This window comes from Serinus canaria, chromosome 13, assembly GCF_022539315.1.
Source record: "Serinus canaria isolate serCan28SL12 chromosome 13, serCan2020, whole genome shotgun sequence".
NCBI classification, from domain to species: domain Eukaryota; kingdom Metazoa; phylum Chordata; class Aves; order Passeriformes; family Fringillidae; genus Serinus; species Serinus canaria.
Genome location: NC_066327.1, coordinates 11,620,269 through 11,636,288, shown reverse-complemented (window position 1 = coordinate 11,636,288; position 16,020 = coordinate 11,620,269). Strand labels below are relative to the sequence as shown.

Sequence of the window (16,020 nt, the reverse complement as noted above, 5' to 3'; positions counted from 1 at the left end):
GGGTCATCTCTCCAGGGAGGCAAGACAAGAGTGCCTGAGCAGGTCCCCAGTGTCTTGTTGTTAGCCCACAGGTCACTAGATGGTGCCACGGACTTGAACATCCCAAATATGAGGAAGGATGGTCTAAGCCCAGGCCCATGGCCGACAGCTCTCCCCCAAGCAAAATAGCCCCTCTAGATATTTTCACCCTCCTGTGGCCAAACCTCCCCTGAGGCAGAAGCTAGTAACAATCCATCACTCCATCATCCCTGGGGGGCTGCAGGTACTGGGAAAGTGTGTCCAGGAGGAGACTGTCCCCACCCAGAGAACAGCTCAGTGTCAATGTCTGGGGGAGGAGTGTGTGGGGACCTCTCTGCACTGCTCTCACCTCCTTTCCCTGGGTGCTCAGGCCATGCAGGGGTGGAGGAGGCTGACTGCTGTCCCTGTTATCTTTGTAGCCTTGCCGTTCAAGGTGGTCATCATTTCTGTCATCCTGGCCTTGCTGGTCCTCACTGTGATCTCCCTGATCATCCTGATTGTGCTGTGGCAGAAGGTAAGAGAGGAGAGTGTTTCCAGGCTGACACAGTGATACCCCAGGGTTAGGGTGGCTGGGCCTGATGATGTCCCAGCTGCACCAGAATCTATGGGCCTCCATCAGTTCCTGTGTGCCCCTGGCATCTCTGGGGTAGATGGGGAATGAGACAATGGCTGTAGGGACCAAAGGCTCCCTAACAAAGTCCAAACAAATCCCCCACACCCTCTCTGACTCCCAGCCTCTCAGATGTCTCCTTTTCCTCTGCTCCCTCCTCCAGAAACCTCGTTATGAAATCCGCTGGAAGGTGATTGAATCAGTCAGCTCTGATGGGCACGAGTACATCTATGTGGATCCCATGCAGCTCCCTTACGATTCCACCTGGGAGGTGCCCAGGGACAAGCTGGTGTTAGGTAAAGGTTCTGCAGTCCTACTGATGGATTCCTGAAGTCCTGGATGTCTGGGAGTGGTAATCCAAAAGAGATCCCTGGAGATACGATGTGGTCCTGGAACAGGGGGATCATCTAGAGCCATGGTGGGAGGCCAGCTGCCCTCTTTGGCATTAAGCACCATATCATTCCTGACTATTCCACCTTGTAGCTTGCAGTTCTGGGAACCAGCCCCAACCCCAAACACCATAGCTCATGGACTTGTCCATGCCCACCAAAACGACTGCAGCAATGCTGGTGTGGTTTCAGCCAAGCAACTGTATTTTCCAGGTTCCTCTCCTCTAGAACAGTGCCAACTTTTCCCCCTGGCTGTTTCCTTGCAGGACGCACTCTCGGCTCCGGTGCCTTTGGTCGTGTGGTGGAGGCAACAGCCCATGGCCTGAGCCACTCACGCTCCACCATGAAAGTGGCAGTCAAAATGCTCAAGTGTGAGTTCTCCCCCTTTCCCCACCCTAAAGCTACAAGACCAGTCAGTGCCACACTCTCCCCTCCTTGCCCTGCTGCTCACCCTGGCTCTCCCCAACAGCCACAGCCCGCAGCAGTGAGAAGCAAGCCCTCATGTCCGAGCTGAAGATCATGAGCCACCTGGGACCTCACCTCAACATCGTCAACTTGCTGGGGGCCTGCACCAAAGGAGGTAGATGAGCCCTGAGCACCCCGTCTCTGCTTCCCTGGGCTGTGCTTAGGAGGACAACTGTCCTTAGATAGAGTAATTCCTGTTTTCTGGTTCCAAATGATTCAACCTTCTCCTAAGAAAGCCGTGTGGGACTCTGAACACCTTTCTTCCAACCTGATTGAAACTGGGAAGGCCCAGTTAACCCCCATCTGCCTCCACAAACACAAATTTCAAATGCCAAAAAATGCTCAGTACCAGAAAGGTGGCTTTTCCCTTTAGCCCTGCCTAGACATCCTGTAGTCTGGTAATATCCTTGTGCAGTGAAGTCCACGGCCAAGGCAGGGCTGATGCAGGTGTTGTGTCCCACCAGGACCCATCTACATCATCACCGAGTACTGCCGCTACGGGGACCTGGTGGATTACCTGCACCGCAACAAGCACACCTTCCTGCAGGCCTGCGGGGACAAGGCACGGCGAGAGGCGGAGCTCTACGGGAACACCCCCAAGGAGGAACACGTGCACAGGTACCGGCAAAGCAGCTCTCTCCTCCTCCCTGCTGCCTGCCCCGTCCTAGCCCCGTCAGGGAGGGAGGCTGGTACTCTCAGGAAGGATCCTGCATTTCTCCAGAGCAGTGAAATAAACACTGGCCCAGCACTGGGACACAGCTGGCTCCTCTGTTACCTTGTTAGACCAGCCCATGTGCCGACCAGTGACCTCCAAGCAGCTCCTGACAGCGAGGAGTTAGCAAAGTGGAGCCGGAGTTTGCTAGCACGCATGCCAGCTGCTCCATGCCAGTTGGGAATATTTCCTGGCATCATTAACTTTATTTGCATAACCATAGCCGTGCACTGAATACAGAGACACAGGGTTTTCCAGCATGTCTTAACCACTGGAGAGCTCAGCTCTGCATTTCCAGGGCAGGTTGAGTTGCTACCGAGCCTAAGGGAGAAGTGCTACAAGGAAGGCAATTGCACAAGAGGTGTCACAAGGAAAGGGAAATGGTCCTTTATCTGGTTGCCAGCTGTAAGGGATGCAGACGCACAGCAGCACAGAGAAATGGTCCCCTGGGAAGTTAGAAAGCAGCGTTTCCTTCCAACAGGCCAAAACAATAGTAAAATAGAGCAGTGTTACAGCTCCCCCCTGCCCTTTCTGCCTGAAGGCAGCTGAGATCTTCCTAAGCATTATGCCATTTGCACACTTCATCCATGATGCAGGGCTTCTTTGCCAGCTGTGTGGGACAGCTCAGTGCTGGAGCTGAGGTTTGGGAATTTCAGACTCACAAATCATTTCCCCCAGCCCTCATGTCTCCTCCTCTCCTCTGGACCTGAGCAGCCTCTTTGCTTCACCCACAGCCACCTCTCCATGTCTGTCGAGAGTGACGGGGGCTACATGGACATGAGCAAGGATGACTCCCTGGACTATGTGCCCATGTCTGACATGAAGGGTGAAGTCAAGTACGCTGACATCGAGTCCTCTAACTATGGCACCCCCTATGAGCTGGACAGCTACTCCCCCTCAGGTAACAGCAGGAGGGAGAGGTGCTCGTGCTTTGGGTGCTGGATGCCTTTGCTTACAAAGGTCACTTCTGGGCCTTGTCCAGAAGCAGTGCTAGATGTCCTCACAATGAGAGCTCCCAGCTCTGTCCCGTTGTTTCTGGAGGCAGAGCATTCCCCAGTGTGTCCTTCCACTACTGGGAGGCTCACCAGTGTGCTGGGTAACACCAACATCCATCTCTGCTTGCCCTCCAGCTCCTGAAAGGACAGACCGGGTGACACTGATAAATGAGTCTCCACTCCTCAGCTACATGGACCTGGTGGGCTTCAGCTTCCAGGTGGCCAATGGGATGGAGTTCCTGGCTTCTAAAAATGTATGTATGCTGGCTGGTCTGTGGAGTCTGTAGTGGTGGTGGCCAGCAGTGTGTTTTCTGCCATGTCCTGTAGTCAGCTTCCTCCCACTGTCCCTCTGTCCGTGCCAAACTCCTTGTGGGATAAGTGGCTGTGCAATTGAAGAGCTGCTGACCACTTCCCTTTGGAAACACAGTCCTGGAGATCAGCATGACTATATTTGCATGTGACAGCTAACTCTGGCTCACACTGAGCTTCAGACCTCAAATTCCCTGACTCTGTGCTCCTCCTGAGCTGTCTTCAGCACAGCTGTGGCATTATATCATCCCTGTTTACTGGGATAACCAAACAGCCTGCAGAGAGCTAAAGCACAAGGCACTCTTCAGCACAGCAACTACTCTTCCTAGACACCCTGATTGCACTGCATGCTCTGAGCACCCCAGGACTCATCAGAAGTGCTTGTTCAGTGGAAATTAAGCTACCACGGAGGACTAGGCTCCGGGGTTTCCTAAGGTCTGGCTTAGCCCAGGGCAGGCAGTAATATAGTTGGATTGTGTGAAGCATCACACGGGGCAGGGCTAACAGAAGGCGTCAATGGCATCAATGCAGAGAGAAATTCCTGGCTCTGTGCCCCCAGCCAGACAGTCTGATCCCTAAAAGTGCATGGTCAGTGCTTCCACAGCAAATGTCAGGGCTGCTCATACAGAAAACATCCAACATGCTGGCAGACCAGGAGGCACCAGCCAGGCTGGTGTAACTCTGATGTGTTCAGGCTGCTGGGTTGGGTGGTCCAAACAGAGATGGAGACACCCTCTCCTCCCAGCCCACCAAGTCCCCTCGCTGGGTCCGGCCCTGGCAATCCCCTCTCTGCTGGGTTGGCCAGGTTCCCCCTGCTGGATCTGCATGGCTGATGCTGTCACAGAGGAAGCAGTCCAGGCAAACAGCAAAAATGTGGTAGCTCTGCTAGTGGTGGAGCCATGATTGTCCCTGGAGGTGAAGGAGACACCTGAAATGATGTGAGGTGACTCCTGCAGCCCCAGGAGTGGGCTGGTGCTGGAGCTGGGCTGCGTTCTCAGGCTGTGTGAAGGCTCCTCACAGTGACAGTGCTCTGTCTCCCCCCTGCAGTGTGTGCACCGTGACCTGGCCGCCAGGAATGTCCTCATCTGTGAGGGGAAGCTGGTGAAGATCTGTGACTTTGGCCTGGCGAGGGACATCATGAGGGATTCCAACTATATCTCCAAAGGCAGTGTGAGTACCAGTGTGAGCCTTGCAAGCTCCTTCTTCCCAGGGCTCTGGGCCTGGCACCCCCTACATAGTCCCCTTGTGAGCCACCTGTCCACCACTGTGCCCAGAGGTGGTAAAAGGGCAGGACTTCCAGAAGATGATGTCAACAGCCAACCATCCTTCACTTTGTTTGCTCTGCACACTGTGAAGAAGCAGAATTGCTTGCCCACATCTGGCTCTTTACAGAAGAACCTGGCGTAGCAGAACTCAGGATTGTCCCCTGTACACTGTCCTGATCACAGCAGCAGTGCTGCATCCTGCCAGCACTGAGTGTGGTCCTGAGCCTCAGGCAGGAGGAGGGCAAGGTTAGGCAGCTTGGTAGGGCTGTAGTGACTCACTGACCACTTTGGGAAGAGATTCACAGGATTCTGCTCTAACCACTAGACCACAAGTTAAGAAGAAGTGTGTTCTTGCAAGCAGCTACTTTCCAGAGAGATGTCTCCAATCTTTCAGTGCAGGAGAGGATAAGGCTGTAATTGAGCTTTCCCAGAAAGCATTTTCCTGTGATTTTAACAACAACCTATCCACTGCAGCCCTGAGGCATTTGTGAATCTCCAATCCCAAGCAAAACAGACCATGTAATTCCCAGAAAAACTGAGGCTGAGAATGGAGACAGGTGCCTTAAACCCCAATCTTTATCTAATCTGCAAAGTTCTGCAAAGTTCTCTCATGCTTTCTCCCATATGCTGTCCAACAGGTACTCAGAGCTTGGTCAGGGGACCCTCCCCCAGAGGGGTTGGGGTTTTCAGTCCAGCCTTGACATAGCTGGTTTCCTGTCCAAAATGGGAAATGAAACTGAGCCCCTTTGCAATCCTTCCTGGAGATTATTTTGGTATTCATTGTGCAAGCAAATCCCAGGAGCAGCAGCCAGTGCCGCCTACAAGCTGGCCAAGTGAGGCCTTCGTTTTTATTACTCTGAGTGAGTAAGAACAGAAAATAAGCTGGATGTATCCTTTGGCTCTTTTCTGGTCATCCCTTAGCCTCCTCCAGCCTGGTCTCAGGTTTCCAAAGTCAGATAGACCTGGACTTTCTTCAGGAGTCTTTGGTCAGGTTGTGCAAGTCAGTGGCCTCTCAAGAGTGAGGGAACAGAGAACACACACTGTGACATGTGTGCATTCATCAAGGCAGGCTGTGATGGAAATGGACAGAGCACATCCCTTCTTTCCTCCTGCCTGCTGGGTCTGTTCTTCACAAAGAAAGAGGCAACTGGTCCCTCCCAGAACCAACTGACGGCAGATGTTAACAGATGTGTTGACTCACAGGCAGATCTGAAGGTTCTTCTTTGCTTGTAATTTGGGTGTCAGGCTCCTATCTGTTGAAACAAGTGCTGTGGATACAGCTGACTCTCTTCGTGTTTCATTTTTGATTCTGTCTTAGACCTTCTTGCCCCTCAAATGGATGGCTCCAGAGAGCATCTTCAACAACCTCTACACTACCCTGAGTGATGTGTGGTCTTTTGGGATTCTTCTTTGGGAGATATTCACTCTAGGTGAGCGCTCTGGAGATCATGGTGGTGTCTGTAGTTCTGATAACATGTTAGCAGGATCCCTTCTAAAACAGTAAAAAAGCATTTCTTACCCCCAAATCCCTACTTTACCAGTCAGAGTAGCACTTCATTCCCTGTCTCCTTCTTTCCCATGCTCACGTTGCATTTGGAAGTGAAATGAAACAAGAAAGGTAAAGAAATAAGAAAACCTTGGTGTGAAATGCATGTTGGCTGGAGGGTGGCAGGCAATCCTGCAGCCTAACTCCTGCTCTCCCTTTACCCCCAGGAGGGACTCCATACCCTGAGCTGCCCATGAATGAGCAGTTCTACAATGCCATCAAACGTGGCTATCGGATGTCCAAACCCACCCATGCCTCTGATGAGATGTAAGTGCTGTCAACCTGTGTTTCCCCTGGCTGTGCTCTACATGCCACAGAAACATTTCTACCTGTTTTCCTCACCTGCTAACTCAGTGCTCTCCCTTCCTTCTTGGCAGCTACAGCATCATGCAGAAGTGCTGGGAGGAGAAGTTTGAGATCAGGCCATCCTTCTCACAGTTGGTGGTGCTTATGGGAAACCTCCTGGTGGATTGCTACAGGAAGGTATGTCCAAAGGACCCTGTACTGGAGGGGCAGAAGAGAGTCAGTGCCTTGGTGAGGGCCCTCAGTCAGGGATTGGAGACCAGTGTTTAGTGCTGCAGGGCCAGAGGATTTTGCTGTGACCAAGGCTGCAGTAGTTGGAGCAGCCAGTGAAGGTGGTTTGGGCATCCCAGGAACATTGCTGAGACAACTGCATCACCAGACAGGCAGCTGGTAACTCAGCAACTGCAGAAATCAGAACTGGCAGGAGATCAAAATCCTGCCTCCAGCTGTGTGGTATTTTGGAGCTGGGAAGTTGTGCCACTGATGTCTCCCTTAGGAAAGGTTCATGTCTTTGTTGGAGTAAGGGCAGCTGAACCCAACTAGAAGATGCCAGCCCCTCTAGGAAAACCTGGCAGGCAGGAGAAGGAAACCCAGCATGAGTGCACCCACTCACAAGACCTCTCCCTTTCTTTGGTCACGTGCTGTGGGAGCAGAGGTACCAGCAGGTGGATGAGGAGTTCATGCAGAGTGACCACCCCGCGGTTGTGCGCACCAGACCCACGGTTCCTGTGCTGAACAACGCCCGCCTGGCTGCCAGCCCCCCCAGCAGCCACATCCTGTACACAGCCGTGCACCAGAGCGGGGCAGAGAACGACTACATCATCCCCCTTCCCGACCCCAAACCTGAGGGCAGCTCTGACCTCCCCCAGGAGGCCTCCATCAGCAGGGCCAGGTAAAAACATTGCTTCTGAGTGCTGTCCTTTGCCCCAGCTGCCCACATCTGAAACTGGGACCTCAGGAGAAAATAGGGATGCTCTGTTGAGGCACAGACTAGGGGTGGATATAACTGGGAGAGAAGGAGGGCAGTGTTACCCCCTCTGAGGTGCTGTGACTTGCATGAGCCCACAAGGATGGAGATGAACCAGAGGAGCTGGGACATGAGCCAAGATAGGGCACAATGTCACATCCCTGCACATCAGCCAGCACAGCTGAGACAAGCAACCCCACTCACAGGGAGGGGAGCAGGCAGGGAACCACGTTCTGTAGAGCCCAACCAGCCATGTGTTGTGTTTGAAGGCTGAATAGACCCACCTGGTATGGTCTGTTCCACTGGGGGAAGCTGCTCAGATAGAGTGGGGCTGCTGGGAACTCAACGCACTTCTCAGTTTCTGGGAATCCTCTCCCACCCACAGACCTGGGACAAGACACTCATTTCTCTTTCCCTCTTGTCTTCTTCAGCTCTATGCTGAACGAGGCCAACACATCATCTACAATATCCTGTGACAGCCCTCTGGGCCTCCAGCAGGATGAGGAGCAGGAATCTGACCCACAACCAGGCTGCCAGGAGCCAACCACAGGACACCAAGAGGTGGAGGAAAGTTTCCTGTAGTCGGAGCTGGGTTGACTTTGCATCTCCTTATGGAGAGGCCCGCTGAGGGGGCTGACCCAGATGTCACAGAGAGCCATGCTTGTGCTTGTACATCAGGTCATCCCCTCCTGTCCCAGCATTCCTCCTTCCCTCCTGTCTCCCAGTGCTGGATGGGGAATTAAAGACTTCTCCTCACTGTCATCCCCTTCCCCCTTAAAAAGAGGTGGCCCAGTGCCAGACACCCTCTAGATCACTGCCACATCCTCCTCAGTGATCAAACCACTGCAGGAGGGTGACATCTCACAGACCAACACCTTTTCAAGTGGAAGACATTGTTGGATCTCCACGAGAGGCCACTTTCTGCATTGCTAAGATGACACTCCAGCCTCTTCCTCCTCCATGGCACAGAGTTTTGTCTCCTCTGCACCAGCACTTCTCTGATGGTCTCAGCACCAGCTGCTCTGTGGCTCTGTGAAATGCCACTGGGACAGATCATCCGCCTGGAGCCCATTGCTGGGGTGTAGAGAACCTGCAAGACCAACCTCCAGGAGTACATTGGATTCTCCTCCAAGCACAGTCAAGTCCTGAAGAAGCCAGCCAGTGTCTGGGAGGTACAGAATTACCATTTTCCTCTCTTGGCAGTGCTTCCATGGTGGATAGAGCATCACAAGCACTACAGGTGTTCACAGCTCTGGGGCACACCTGGAGGCTGTCACACCCTTCTGTGCCCAGCGTGGCACCAGGAGCCCCAGGGACATGCCAGGAGCTCCAAATGCCCTCACAATGACTTGGTTCTAGAAGCAAAGAGGGCAGTCACTGTTGTTCGTGTTGTCTCTGTGGACACTAAGCTAATTATTCTCCATTGAAGATTTAAAGGGAACAAATATATTAATCCACTAGCCAGGGCCAGTATAAGGAAGCAATATGGTTATTCATTAATCTACTGCCACTACACCCAGCTCATCTGCTGGGAAATCATATAACCACGCCAGCTGCAGAATTCTTGTGCCTTATCTTTGGGAAGCAAAGGCTCACCTTTGATAAACTGTTCACCCAAACACCCTTACTCAGGATGGGAGGGCTCACTGTTCCCTCCTGAGTCACAGCAAGATTATGGGCAGAAATAAGGATACCAGAACACCAACCCAGGGATAGCTCCAAAGAAGGAGAGGGAGAGAGGCTGGGAAGCTCCTTGGTCACAGCTGAACTGTATCTCATGCCCTGTCACCTTCTGGGCTCAAACAGAGCCACTTGCAGCCTGCCAGGGCTGTGAATTGTCACAGGGAACCAGGCAGGGCAAGAAGAATTGGGAAGGATTCCTCTCTCTTGGAGAGTGTTTTGAAAACTAAATGGGCCCAGACCTTCCCCCTGCTTCTGCCCTCCTCCCCCACTTCTCACAGATGGGTCAGGGGCTTCTTGTGCTCTCAGCTGGCACTGAATGAGCCAGACCCAAAGCAGGAGGAGCACCAGGCTTTGAAAATCAGTTGTGAACCCCACCTCTGCAGAGATGAAAGCTGGACCCCCAAAACCACAGTCTGACACCACAGAAGACAGCAGGTTTTTCTCTGAAATGAGTTTCACTTCACACAGAGCTCTGTTCACTGCATGTCCCCTGCTCCCATTAACTCTTCATTGCTCTACTCATGCACATCTCTCTGTGCATCCTACAAGGAACTGCACAGGCAGGTTTACAAAATCAGAAATTCAGTCAGCAGCTTGCTGGGCTTCTGCCACCTCAGAGCCACTGAGAATTTAATTTTCTTTTCAAAATATGGAACTTTTGTCAGAAATCCCCAGCAGAACAGCTTCTGTTTAAAGTTTTCTACCATTCCAGTTCTGCCATTTATGCAGCTAAAGGAGGAGTAGGTGTTTTGTGGGCTGATGTCCTTGATAAAATGTGAACATAAGAAATAGCACTTTTGTTGGCAGCAAGCAAAGGATATTTTCAGCCTATGTGGTCAGATTCCCCACCATCCATAGGAAACATACTGTGAATGACAACTGTTTTTCCATCCTCTGTTCCTCCTGCTGGTAATGAAGGAGCCATCTCCTATGGCCACAGTTCATTAAATAACCCTCACTGCAGAGAAGCAGTAATTTATGAGATCCTTTGGGTCAGATCACTTGATTTTTTTTTTTTTTTTAACATGTAAGGTGCTTGGTAGGATCTGTGTCACTGCAACTTGAGCCCATGGGATGGCACATCAGATTATCCTAACAGCCTCTGTCTGTACCAGCTCCATTTTTAACTCATCCTTCTCCACCAAAGGTGACCAGAAGTACCCAGTACTCCAGGTGAGGTCAGACCTAGACCTCACACAGGGCATTAACAGTTTTGGCCTGTGCTGGTCTCAACTTGCCTGGTGTAGCTTTGGATAATATTGGCTTTTTCCCAGCCACAACATACTGAGAGCTTGGGGTCATCCTCTGACCAATCCAGTCACCTACATCTTTCTACACTTCCAGCATTTCTAACCAAGCTACTCCCTGCTGTTCCAGACATTGGGTCATCAGCAAATTTTGTTAACAAACTGTTATTTTTGGGCTGGACTGACTAATAAAAATATTAGATACTTCTAGCAACCAAAACAATCTGAGAGAGCTACTTTTACTACCTCCCTCCAGCCCAAAGATTTCTCCATCAATTAACACCTTCTCACTTTCCCTTTGGCCATTTGCTTATTTCAAAAATCCTGTTCTAAACTTCATACTGTACAGATTTAATTGCTAATTAAATTACTAATTTCCCACTATCAAATAGTTTGCACAGTCCTGGAAGGGGAGATCTCCCTGCAGGGGGATCTCAGGTATCCTATCCTATTAGCTGGGCATTAGCTACATTTGAATGCCTATTGCATTTTGTCCTATTTCTAGATTTACTGCAATTTTTATTTGCATCAAAATCTGTTCTGGCTGCTGATAGGGTGCTACCTCCCCCTCCCTATTCCTTCTTAAACACCAGACTTTGCAAAATGGTACCATTCTGCACTCCAGAGGAATATGACCAAATACTTGCCCTTGGCCCTGTGATTTTAAGGGCTGAGTCTTGCACTTTGTGGTATTTTCCTGTCCTTACTCAACCTTTCACAGCACCTTTAGCAAGTTGCAGTGACCAGACCTTCTCAGCCAGGGACAAGCTGGCAACTGGACAAAGCCTACATATTTTGCTAAGCATTCCTCCAAGAGAGGGCTTGGCAGAGCTGGGAATGAGAGATCCAGCCCCATACTCCCTCTCTCTCTGCTCCAGTCCTTGCATGACCTGGCAGGTGAGGGCCAGGAGAAAGGTTTGCTTGTTCTGGGCCCATCCGTTTTGTAGCCATAATTTCTCCAGTGAGACTCTGAAGGGAACTGGTCCCATTGGGTTTTCTGTTCTGATAATCGGTATTTTTGTTTGGGTGTGTTTTTGTGTTTAGAGGTGGACCCAAACTGAGCTCCCCCATGAAGGAACACATGCCACAGCTTGGGCCCATCTCTAGTGCAATATCTTTTTATTTGTAGATTATATTTTACTCTACAGCTGTTACATTGTTATCAGAACCAGTATATGCATAATCCTACTGCCAGTCACTATTTCATATGTGTATCCCAGAAACTAATGCAGCACTCTGGTGTCTCTTTCCACATTTAGGTGTTCCTCAGACTGATGTGTGCACAGGTTTTAATCCTTTTGTCCTTCTCAATTTGAGTGTGTTATTTCCTTAAGCGCGAGTGTCACGTTTAGTGTTTGTTTGTGTTGTGTGAAATCTAGAGCACAGTGGACTTTACTTGTAACTAAATTGTCTCTGTTCACCTGCCAAGGGGACTGTGACAGGGTCCCAAGGGGATGGGGGCAGAAGTGCAGTGCAGATGTGCAGCCAGGGGAAGTCAGCCAGAAGTGAGAAGCAGCTCTTCTCTTTCTTCCCAGTCAGGGCTCTGGGGAGACAGCACCACAAATACAGGGCACTGGGCACTCAGGGTTTGCCTGTGAGGAAGCCCAAGGTCTGTGCAGAGCTGGCAGATCTGGAGAAGGGGATTTCACAGAGTGCTAAGGAGACAAAGCCCCTGTTCCAACACACAAGTGCAAGGAGGAGCCCTGGCTGGGCTCAGTGCCTAGCTCAGGTTCCAGGATGATCAGGGAGCCTGGATGCAGCCTGGTTGTGCTCCCGCTTGGAGAACACAGAGGTTGCCCTTTGGTGGCCCTCAGTAACCTTTTGGCATCCTTTGCCTGGGGTGGTTGCCGGGCAGAGAGCAGCCAGGGCAGCTGCAGGTGCTCCCTGAGCCCCTGGGCAGCCCCAGGGCCACACAGGTCATTCCTGCAGCAGATCCCAGCCCTGCCTGCATGCTGAGTGTAACAGTGAGGAACCATGCCATCTGCAGGACTTGCCCAGAGCAGGCCAGTTATTGCTAAGAATAAGTTTTCATAGGCCAGCACAGGGGTTGCTGGGCTACCAGCAAGATTCCCATGTTTCACCTGGAGACCTGAGGCCTCTGGGAAGTGCCAGGGTGGATCTGGTTGGCTTGCCTAGGGTGGGAGGTGGCAGGGAAGGCAGCTTGTGCTGGGAGGCCTGCAGTGTCCCATCATTCCTCTTCTTTCCTCCTTCATGGACTGATTGCATCTGAACTGCAGATCTTGCCCAAAGTGTGCCCTCTCCCCATCTGCTGTGCTGGCTTGCTGGCATCACACTGTTCCTCTGCAGCCTTTCTGAACAGCAGCAGCACCTATCCCCATGCTCTCTGTCAAAATCAGTACAAGGGCAAAGGGAAAACAGAGCTCAGACTAAGGTACCAAAGAGTTAACACTTTTCTAGGTTTACAGTTGTATTTGTAGGATTTGTACTATGTCACATTTATAGCCATGAGATATTATTTTTATGCTGTAAACTTTTACAAATCCATTTTTAAAGAAAGAGTTTAAAAATAAAGGTGTTTTTCATTTTGCAAAGTCCCATCTCTTCCTTTAGTTGCCTGCTTTTGGTTGCTCCCACTCAGATGGGGCTGGCAATGCAGCTTAACCCTGTGGTGAGTGAGGGCTAAGCACATTAATACTCTGTGCATGACCCCAGTGCTTAGTGAAAGCCAAGCTGGGAGCCAGGCAGGGAGCAGCACTGCCAGGAGCAGCTGAGCCCAGAGACAGGGTAAGGAGAAGGGGCAGGATCTGCCCCATCTCTGGTGGCTGTGCAGCTTGTGGGTGGAGGGAAGGATAGCAGGAGTGGTTCCCATGTGTATTCCCACTGGCTGGGGTTTGGGCCGGCTGTCCCAGCTAAGGACTTGGCCCCTTGGAGCATTGCTGGATCTGTGCTCAGATCAGGGTGGGGATGCAGCAGAAATGATGAACTGAGCCATGGCTGGGCTGAAGGAGATGGCAGATACCACAGCACTGATTTTCCCACTTAGTTTAATAGCTCAGGGCAGTTGGAGAGCCGGGAGACAGCAATAGGGCAGGGCACCAACAGTAGCCACCCTGCAGCACACAGGGCTCCCCATGCCTGGCTCTCCTCCCTTCCCTCTATCATGAGGAATTTGCTGATACTCTCAAAAGCTGCAACTCCAAAATCCTGGCTCCCCACACCACCACTCCCTCAGATCTACTGTTCTCTGCTCCCATCACCTTTCCCCAGTCACCTTTCAGAAGCACTGAGGTCCCCCAGCCCCATGAGGGTCAGGCACCCTTTGAGTCTTGCCCAAAGTTTTCTCCTCTCCAGCTCAAATGGAACTGCTCCTCCAAAATCCATCTCAAGCTGCAGAGCAGAGATGTTTGCACCTTCTCTCAGCCATGTGCTTGGAAAGCCCAAGGTTGCTGCAAAGTGGGGTTTTTGGTTAAAACACATCAGTGTTGACCCTGTTTTCTGGCTACATGATGAAGCCCCCACTGGCAACAATTGTGCCTCCCTCAGCTCCTGGAAGCTCCCTGTGTACCCAGAGGTCCAAGGCATGGAGTGCAGCAGCAAGCAGGTCCAGGTTCCAGCAAGGCTCCCCTTTCCAGCCTGTCCTGGGTTGCTGCCTTTGCTCATTTTTCCAGAGTGGAGGTTTGCAGTCTCCCTGACCAGCTCAGGCTGATTCTCCCCAGATATGCTCTGAGTCACCTGGCACAGCTCAGTCAGGGCATTTTTCTCCAGGAGCTGAATCAGCAGGGAGAAAAAGAATCCCCTTTTGTCCAGAGAGGCTGCATCAAAGGCATGGGGGGAACTGGCAGACCTCAGCCCTGAACCCTGCAGGCTCCCACTGATCCCTACCCAGCAGACCTTTTGCATGTCAGCCTGTGCTGGAGTGGGATCCTGGGGCTGGAAACGAGCAGGCCAACATGGGGACCCCCAGCAGGACATTGCCCCCACCCCAAAACAAGTCTCCTCTCCAGTGATGAGACAGACACCCCATGGAAGAGCTCAGGGAAGCAGAGAGACTGCAGTGACAAAGGCAGGAGCTGTGGAGCACCAACAGCTCAGTACCAGCAGGACACAGGTGCTCCCCATGTGTCCCCAGACTGCTGCAGGGCAGTTCAGGCAGGCATGGCACCCTGTGCCTAGGGCTCCCAGCCTGGGAAACAACTGAGCTCCCAGTGCTCCCAACCAGGGCTCACAGCAGCCTCCATTCCCCCTTCCCCAGGGAGTCTGCCAGGCACTGAGCAAGCCTCATCCCATCTCTCACAACCACCAGGGCCTCCACAGATATTCCTGGGCTTCAAGTTGTTCCAAGCAAGGTTGCAGCTTCTCCGAAAGCATCCCTGCCCTGTGCTCAGAGCTGCAGTTCCAGCAGCACTCCTGTGGCTGAGCTGCTGCTTGCACATAAGATTTGGGGTGCAGAAGGAAGAGAGGGACACAAAAGAGGGAGGAACCCCCAAGCTTGTCCCAGTGAGCATCCCCAGGTGTGCCCAGTCCAGGCTGTCACCTGGGGATCCCTGCCAGCAGAGATGCTGTGCAAGGGGTCCCCTCAAAGAGAAGAAGGAAGGCTGAAAGATTGTTTCCCTTCTCTCTATTAAACCTGTCTGGTTTAATACTTATTCACATTGGTGAGTCAGTTCTCTCTGAGCTGGCATTTGTTCCTGGAAAAAAAAAAAAGCCTTAAAAAGAAGAAGGAGGGAAACAAACATCCTTTAAAAAGCCCCTTTGGCTCGAAAAGGAAGAAAGAATAATCAAGCAGACATCTCCTGTGGCCCAGCTGCTTGACAACCCCCAGCTCTGGGCAGGAGCCCCCCAGAGCACCGTGCTGCCTCTAATTCATGTTCTTCTTCCCTACACCCCGCCAGGATAAACTGCTGAGGGGAAACGTTCCTTGGCCAAAAGCTGCCTTTCCTTCTCTCCGGACTCCCTCACAGTCTCCAGCCATCCTTCTGGCCAAAACCAAGAGCTCTCCACGTTCCCATGACTCTTAGTCATCTCCAGCACAGTGAGCCATTCTGTCATCTCCTGGCCCCAGGACCTTGTCCTGCTGGTGCCTCTCTAACTGCCCCTTTGGAGAAGCCCATTCCCCTCCAGGCTCTGGAGGCTTTCAGGGCACTGCAGGTGCAGATTCAACAGCCACCTCTGTGCAGATATTTTGGAACAACCCTTCTCTTTCTGCCCATGGTTTGTCGTGGGGTTCCTGTCCCCTCCCTGCTGTTGGGGCTGCAGCTGGGGCAGCTGGCAGAGCCTGGACCTTCCTCCCCTGTGCTTCCTTCCCAGCAATGCCAGGTGATGACTGTCACTTCCACCCCAGAGCTGCTGTGGACAGCCCTGAACTTCTGCTGCAGCCTGTGGTTATCCAGAGACAGAGCAGAGAGCAAGGGGCTCCCTGTGTCTGACAGGAGCTGCTAATCCTGCTGACCTGGGTATCCCTGGGAGAGCTGGCTGACTTCAAACCTTCCCTCACGCCTGTTTTGGAAGGCCCACGGTCCGGTGGAGGGTTAACAAAGTATCTGATTTATT

At 52.0% G+C, this 16,020-nt stretch overlaps 1 protein-coding gene across 3 annotated transcripts in view; it reads left to right on the top strand.

Moving 5' to 3' along the window:
• The window catches only part of PDGFRB (platelet derived growth factor receptor beta), a 31,863-nt gene extending 18,798 nt beyond the window's left edge, over nucleotides 1-13,065 (top strand). For all 3 annotated transcript variants that reach the window (XM_009091445.4, XM_018915479.3, XM_030229262.2), the window contains exons 11-23: nucleotides 438-532; nucleotides 792-924; nucleotides 1,284-1,388; nucleotides 1,487-1,597; nucleotides 1,947-2,100; nucleotides 2,929-3,095; nucleotides 3,325-3,443; nucleotides 4,546-4,668; nucleotides 6,082-6,193; nucleotides 6,477-6,576; nucleotides 6,687-6,792; nucleotides 7,266-7,504; nucleotides 8,011-13,065. In XM_009091445.4, the coding sequence (XP_009089693.1) occupies nucleotides 438-532; nucleotides 792-924; nucleotides 1,284-1,388; nucleotides 1,487-1,597; nucleotides 1,947-2,100; nucleotides 2,929-3,095; nucleotides 3,325-3,443; nucleotides 4,546-4,668; nucleotides 6,082-6,193; nucleotides 6,477-6,576; nucleotides 6,687-6,792; nucleotides 7,266-7,504; nucleotides 8,011-8,161 (1,715 nt within the window). In that variant the 3' untranslated portion in view covers nucleotides 8,162-13,065. The remainder of the gene's footprint in view (nucleotides 1-437; nucleotides 533-791; nucleotides 925-1,283; nucleotides 1,389-1,486; nucleotides 1,598-1,946; nucleotides 2,101-2,928; nucleotides 3,096-3,324; nucleotides 3,444-4,545; nucleotides 4,669-6,081; nucleotides 6,194-6,476; nucleotides 6,577-6,686; nucleotides 6,793-7,265; nucleotides 7,505-8,010) is intronic.
• Nucleotides 13,066-16,020: the final 2,955 nt, after the last annotated feature.